The sequence below is a fragment of the Cebus imitator genome, unplaced genomic scaffold (genome assembly GCF_001604975.1).
Source record: "Cebus imitator isolate Cc_AM_T3 unplaced genomic scaffold, Cebus_imitator-1.0 Scaffold169, whole genome shotgun sequence".
Taxonomy (NCBI): domain Eukaryota; kingdom Metazoa; phylum Chordata; class Mammalia; order Primates; family Cebidae; genus Cebus; species Cebus imitator.
In genome coordinates this window covers 1,863,213-1,870,162 of record NW_016107484.1, presented here as the reverse complement: position 1 = coordinate 1,870,162, position 6,950 = coordinate 1,863,213, and the positions used below count along the sequence as shown (strand labels likewise).

The following is a 6,950-nucleotide window of genomic DNA, read 5'->3' as shown; positions in this document are numbered from 1 at the left end:
TTTTTTAGACAGACTCTTGCTCTGTCGCCCAGGCTTGAGTGCAGTGGCACAAGCTCAGCTCACTGCAACCTCCGCCTCCTGGGTTCAAGCAATTCTCCTGTGTCAGCCTCCCGTAGCTGAGATTACAGGTGTGCACCACCGTGCCCAGCTAATTTTTTGTATTTTTAGTAGAGACAGGGTTTGACCATGTTGGGCATGCTGGTCTCAAACTCTTGACCTTGTGATCCGCCCTCTTCAGTCTCCCAAAGTGCCAGGATTACAGGCGTGAGCTACCGCACCCAGTCCAATGAATATATATTATTTTTAAATATGTTTTAGAATTAAATAGAGGTGGTGGTTGTACAACATTGTGAATACACTAAATGCCACTGGATTATTCACTTTACAATGGTTATCTTTATGTTATGTCAATTTTATCTCAATGAAAGAAATATGAAATAATAAAGAGCTGGTGGCATGGCCAGGTTCAGTGGCTGTCACCCATAACCCCAGCACTTTGGAGGCCAAGGCAAGAGGATCGCTTGAGGCCAGGGGTTTGAGAACAGCTTGGGGAACATAGTGAGACCCTACCTCTACAGAAAAATATTAGGAGGTAGCTAGGTGTGGTGGCATGCACCTGTAGTCTCAGTTACTCAGAAGGCTGAGGCTGGAGGATTGCTTGAACCCAGAAGTTTGAGGCTGCAGTAAACAATGATTGTACTACTGCACTCTAGTATGGGTGAGAGAGTGAGACCCTGTCTCTAAAATAATAATAATAATTGACTCAGTTTCCTATTGATGGTATTCATGGACATTTGAGTCGATTTGTTTTTATTTTTTGCAATAATAGCACTGTGAGTCATGCATGACCTGTGTCTGTGTTGCTGTGCGTGGGAGGAAGTTGATCCATGGGGAAAACTGGTCCAGGTGGGCTTGCTGGGCCTCAGGCTGCACATCTGTGGCGATGACACACAGCTTTGCACTGCTCAGACTCATAGACTGGGGTTATCACTGCGGCTCTCACTGCAGGCCTGGGGCTGGCTCCGCCTCCATTTCTCCAGGAGGACGGGCGAGGGCCTGTCCCCCCACAGCCTCACCTGTACTGCGTGCTATCAGATGTTTGGGTTTCTGCCCAATGAATGGGTGAAGATTGGTAACTTGGTATCAATTTGCATGTAGGCTTAATCTGCCTGCCCCTTATGAGACGGGTGGAGGAACATCATTTCATGAGCTTTCAAGCTGCGGGTTCCAGCTGGCCCTTTCCGTGGCTGCAGGGCAGAAACTGTCACCCTTCCCCCGGGCTGCCTGGCCCCACCCCCTGCTAAACTGTCTCTGTGCCTCCACCATACAGAGACGGGGGAGAAGGGTGCCCAGCTGTCTGGTGGCCAGAAGCAGCGAGTGGCCATGGCCCGGGCTCTGGTGCGGAACCCCCCGGTCCTCATCCTGGATGAAGCCACCAGTGCTTTGGATGCCGAGAGCGAGTACCTGGTGAGTCACAGGGTGGTGGGCAATGCCGGGACAGGAGCGGCTCCAGGCAGCCAGAACCCCCATCACCCAGCAGATGGGTGCTGAGAAGAACAGGCCCCAGGGGCTCTCCCAGGCTGTCAGCCTCCTGGCCTGATGAATTCCTGGTGTTGAGAGTGTGGAGCCAGGGAGGAGGAGCCCCAGGCCTGGCCACTCTGGGCCCAGCCTCCAGGATCTAGGCAGAGCTGTATGGTGTGGGGCAAGAGAAGGCGTCAGAATGAGGAGACCCGGGTCATGCACGGTGGGTCGTGCCTATAATCCCAGCGCTTTGGGAGGCCAAGGCAGGCAGATCAGCTGGCCAACATAGTGAAACCCCGTCTCTACTAAAAATACAAAAATTAGCGTGGTATGGTGGCAGTTGCCTGTAATCCCAGCTACTCAGGCGGCTGAGGCAGGAAATTAGCTTGAACCTGGGAGGCAGAGGTTTCAGTGAGCCGAGCTGTGATTGCACCACTGCATTCCAGCCTTGGCGACAGAACGAGATTCTGTCTCAAAAAAAAAAAAAAAAAAAAAAAAAAGAAAGCCTGGGTGCGGTGGCTCATGCCTGTAATCCCAGCACTTTGGGAGGCCGAGGCAGGCAGATCACCTGACGTTGGGAGTTCGGGGCCAGCCTGACCAACATGGACAAACCCTGTCCCTACTAAAAATACAAAATTAAGGCCGGGCGCGGTGGCTCACGCCTGTAATCCCAGCACTTTGGGAGGCCGAGGCGGGTGGATCACGAGGTCAAGAGATCGAGACCATCCTGGTCAACATGGTGAAACCCCGTCTCTACTAAAAATACAAAAAATTAGCTGGGCATGATGGCGCGTGCCTGTAATCCCAGCTACTCAGGAGGCTGAGGCAGGAGAATTACCTGAACCCAGGAGGCGGAGGTTGCGGTGAGCCGAGATCGCGCCATTGCACTCCAGCCTGGGTAACAAGAGCGAGACTCTGTCTCAAAAAAAAAAAAAAAAAAAAAAAAACCAGAATGGGGAGACCTGGACTTGTAGCTCTGTCCTGCAGTTTGTAACTGTGTGACCTTGAGCTGGTGCTTCCCCTGTGAGTCTCATTCTCACTGGTCAGGAGGACCCAGTCATGTATTTGTAGTTGGCTGGTGACCTCAGTCTATCCACGGATTGATTCATTTATTACAGACAGTTACTGAGCTCTTCCCAGGCACCAGGCACCATTCTGGGCACTAGGGTTATCATGGTGGGCTGACCAAAGACCCTTATCCCCATGGAGGTTCCATTCCAGTGGGGAAGGCAGATAAGAAACCAGGAAACAAGCATGCGTTCACCCCGTGGCCTGTGCTGCAAAGCAAATGAAGCAGTCTTGGGACACCAGGAGATTAGGAGGGGTCACCGTTGTCAAAGATAAACACAGCTGGGCACTAGCAAAAGCCGTGGAAACAGATTTTATGCAGTAACTCCTGACAGTGGGGAAGGAGCCATGCTCCCATCCCAGTTTGGTGGTGACGGACATTTTAAAGGGAGACGGAGGGGGTAGGGAGGGGAGCGGGTAGGGGCTCCCATGAAAACTAACAGCGAGTCCAGTGGACAGCCGGGAGGCTACCTGTGTCTAGCTGGCCATTTCAAGGGAATGGCTTTCAGGTCCTTAAGAAAGACACTTCTTTTTTTTTTTTTTTTTTTAAATTCTTCAGCTAAGACAGCGGAAGAGGTGATTTATTTTATGGTTGTTACACTCGGCCACAAGTAAACACAGAAATAGTCCAGAATGTCACAGGTCCAGGGCAAAGGACCAACATGGGCAGTTTTGGTTATGAGCAAGGTGGGTCTCAGGTGATCGGCGATCAGATGGCGATGAAGTTCTAGATCCATCGAGACAAGCTCTAGACAGTAGCATGCAGTCCCACAACTTGTACCAGCATCCCCAGCGTCTGGCATTCCATGTTTCTGCTCCTGTGGCCTCCACGGTGCAACAAGCTAGCGGTTTACTTGGACCTCTGCCTCATCTTTCTTCTTTTGCGCTTCAGCCTGCGCATTCGTTTCTTCCTCCACTTGGCTTTCATGGCGCAGAGGTTTCAAAAAAAATGGCGCTAAGGCCGAGAGAAAAGAGAAAGACACTTCTGAGATGCAGGAGATCACATGCACAAGTCAGAGGGACAGAGGAAGGGGTCACAGTTGTAAGCCCTTGTAAGTAAACACTCCAATAAAAAGAGGTTGGGGCCAGTCGGCAGGTGTTGACTAAAACAAACAGCAAATTCTCCCGGCCAAGCTGAGCTTTCTCATTCAGGCACTTGAATGGGGGCTGTGGTCTTCCCAGGGATACGGCTTTCTACTGCTAGAAGCCATGCTACAGATGGGTCACTTAGCATCGAGGTTTGCACGGCGTCATCATGTGCCAAGAGTTCTGTGGTTCTCACCATTAGAACCAAGGCCATCAGGTGCCATCTGAGCTGAGACATGAAAGGAAAGAAGCCAGTAGTGGGGAGTTCTAGGGGTAAGAGCATGCCCGGAGGAAGGGTCAGCAGGTACAGAGGCCCAGAGTGGGGAATGAGCTTGACAAGTTCAAAGCCAAACCATCACTGTGCTGGCAGGTGGGGGTTGAACGGAGAGAGGTGAGGATGAAGTCGCAGGGAGGTAAACTCCTCAGCCTCTAGTGAGGAGTTTGGATTGTTTGTACAAATTAATAGGCTTTATTTTTGTTGTTGGTTTTCATTTGTTTTGAGACAGGGCCTGGCGCTGTTGCCCAGGCTGGAGTGCAGTGGCACAATCACAGCTTTCCTGGGCTTAAGTGATCCCCCCACCCCCCAGCCTCCTGAGTAGCTGGGACTACAGGTGCATGCCACCACACATGGCTAATTTTTGGTAGAGATGTGGTTTCACCCTGTTGGCGAGGCTGGTCTCAAACTCCTGAGCTCAAGGGATCCCCCTGCCTCGGCCTCCCAAAGTGCTGGGATTACAAGTGTAAGCCACTGCTTCCAGTGGCTTTATTTTTTAGACCAATTTTTGGCTTAAAGAAAATTAAACAGAGGCTAGGCGCGGTGGCTCACACCTATAATTCTGGCACTTTAGGAGGCCAATGAGGGAGAATGGCTTGAGGCCAGGAGTTTAAGACAAGCCTGGGTAACATAGTGGGACACCCATCTCTACAGAAAAATACAAAAATTAGCTGGGCATGGTGGTATGTGCCTGTGGTCCCAGCTACTTGGAAGGCTGAGGCAGGAGGATCCCTTGAGGCCAGGAGGTTGAGGCTGCAATGAGCTGTGATTACACCATTGCACTCCACCTGGGCCACAGAGCGAGACCCTGTCTCAAAAATAAAAAAAAAAAAAGAAGGAGCCTGAGCACTTGAGGTCAGGAGTTCAAGACCAGGTTGGCCACCATAGTGAAACCCTGCCTCTACTAAAAATACAAAGTTAGCCAGGCATGGTAGTGTGCACCTGTAATCCCAGCTACCCAGGAGGCTGAGGGATGAGAATTGATTGAATCTGCGAGGTGGAGGTTGCGGTGAGCCGAGATCACACCACTGCACTCCAGCCTGGGTGACAGATCAAGACTTAGTCTAAAAAAAAAAATAAAAAAGGAGGGGGAAGGGAAGGGTCAGAAGACTGGAGGGCGAGGGTAAGCCTGATCCCCCGTTCACCAAGTGCCTCCGTGTGTCTGGCCCTGAGCTGTCTCCCTTCAAGAAAAACCCGGGAAGCTGGCCATCCTTTGTGAACTGAGCCTCAGAGAGGTTAAGCATCAGCCCATAGGCGGGGGTGTGGAGCACGGTTGTGGGTGGGGCATCCATGCCATGCAAGCCGGGCCCCCACTGTCCCCGCAGATCCAGCAGGCCATCCATGGCAACCTGCAGAAGCACACGGTTCTCATCATCGCGCACCGGCTGAGCACCGTGGAGCACGCGCACCTCATTGTGGTGCTGGACAAGGGCCGCGTAGTGCAGCAGGGCACCCACCAGCAGCTGCTGGCCCAGGGAGGCCTCTACGCCAAGCTGGTGCAGCGGCAGATGCTGGGGCTTGAGCCCGCCACGGACTTCACAGCCAGCCACAAGGAGCCTGTGGCCAATGGCAGTCACAAGGCCTGATGGGCAGCCCCTGCTTCTCCTGGCGGGGCAGAGGCCCTGGTGCCTGCCCAGCAGATGTGCCCACAGAGGCAGCCGCCAGCTGCCCTCTGAGCCCAGGCCTGCAGCACTGGAGGGCGACCTGCCATGTCCCATGGATCACCGCTTCCTGCATCCTGCCCCTGGTCCCCATCCCATTCCCAGGGCACTCCCTACCCCTGCTGCCCTGAGCCAACCCCTCCACAGACCTCCCCCGCCTCCTAAGCAAAGGTAGAGCTGCCTTTTTAAACCTAGATCTTACCAGGGTTTTTACTGCTTGGTTTGAGGCACCCCAGTCAACTCCTAGATTTCAGAAACCTTTTTCTAATTTGGAGTAATGGCGGGCACATTCACCAAGATGTTCTAGAAACTTCTGAGCCAGGAGTGAATGGCCTTTCCTTAGTAGCCTGGGGGATGTCAGGAGACGAGGCCTCTCCCCTTTGCCCCTCCAGAGAAGGGGCTTCCCTGTCCCAGAGGGAGACACGGGGAACGGGATTTCCCATCTCTCCCTCTTGCCAGCTATGTGAGTCCGGCCAGGGCAGGTGGGGAGTGTGGAGGCTGTCCGTCTGCCATCACCCGCTGCCAATCTAAGCCAGTCTCACTGTGAACCACACAAAACCTCAACTGGGGGAGTGAGGGGCTGGCCAGGTCTAGCGGGGCCTCCGGGGTGCCCCCAGCCCGGCACCCGGCGCTTTTGCCCCTCGTCCGCCCACCCCCAGCTGGCAGCCTCCCTCCCCATGCCCACTTCTGCACTCTGCTGTCTGGAGGCCCTGTGGATGTTCATGAGATGCGTTCTGTTCTCTCTTTGGTGGATGGGATGGTGGTAAAGCCCAGGGTCTGGCTTTGCCGAAGGTTGCAACATGTTGGGAGAACCGGGTCAATAAAGTGTACTACCTCTGACCCCTGACCTCTGACTTCTGCTTGGGCCAGCAGCCTCATCACCCAGTTACGTTTTCCAGTAGACCAAAGCTCTCCTTTCAGCCCTCCCTGGTGGAGTTGCAGAGAGACTTTGGGTGGCCCAGGGCCTGCCCCCATGTCCAGGAGCCCCATCTGCGCTCCTCCTATCACAGGGTCTCTGGTGCAGACACTCCTATCTGTCTCCACGGGGATTGCGCAGAGGGATACAGATGTCTCCTCGAAATCCCAGGGGCTTCTGTGCTTCCCAGCCCAGCAAATGCCACCTGTTCTTTTCCTTCAGGGTCCAGGCACCCAACACCCACCCTAGTCCATGCAGCAGAGACCCATTACCCAGCAGGACAGCTGAGTCAGGGAGGAGGGGTAGGCCTGGACATAGGAAGACCCCTGTGGTTGTTCTTACTTGCTGAATTGTGAAGAAGTCTGGGGTCCCAGGAGGAGGGCTTTGTGCCAACTGGTAGGGTAGTATTTCAATATTTTTGTTT

At 53.5% G+C, this 6,950-nt stretch overlaps 2 protein-coding genes across 4 annotated transcripts in view; one reads left to right on the top strand and one right to left on the bottom strand.

The window, feature by feature from the left end:
- The window catches only part of ABCB9 (ATP binding cassette subfamily B member 9), a 37,749-nt gene extending 31,285 nt beyond the window's left edge, over positions 1-6,464 (top strand). For 2 of the 3 annotated variants that reach the window (XM_037744230.1, XM_017544356.2), the window contains one exon: positions 5,275-6,464. In XM_037744230.1, the coding sequence (XP_037600158.1) occupies positions 5,275-5,535 (261 nt within the window). In that variant the 3' untranslated portion in view covers positions 5,536-6,464. Of the gene's footprint in view, positions 1-1,330; positions 1,468-5,274 lie in introns of all 3 variants that reach the window. The other variant, XM_017544354.2, reaches the window with a different exon arrangement.
- Positions 3,143-3,552, bottom strand: RPL41 (ribosomal protein L41). The gene has a single exon (XM_037744231.1). It carries the CDS (start codon positions 3,515-3,517, stop codon positions 3,440-3,442), a length of 78 nt encoding a protein of 25 aa, XP_037600159.1. The 5' UTR covers positions 3,518-3,552; the 3' UTR covers positions 3,143-3,439.
- Positions 6,465-6,950: the final 486 nt, after the last annotated feature.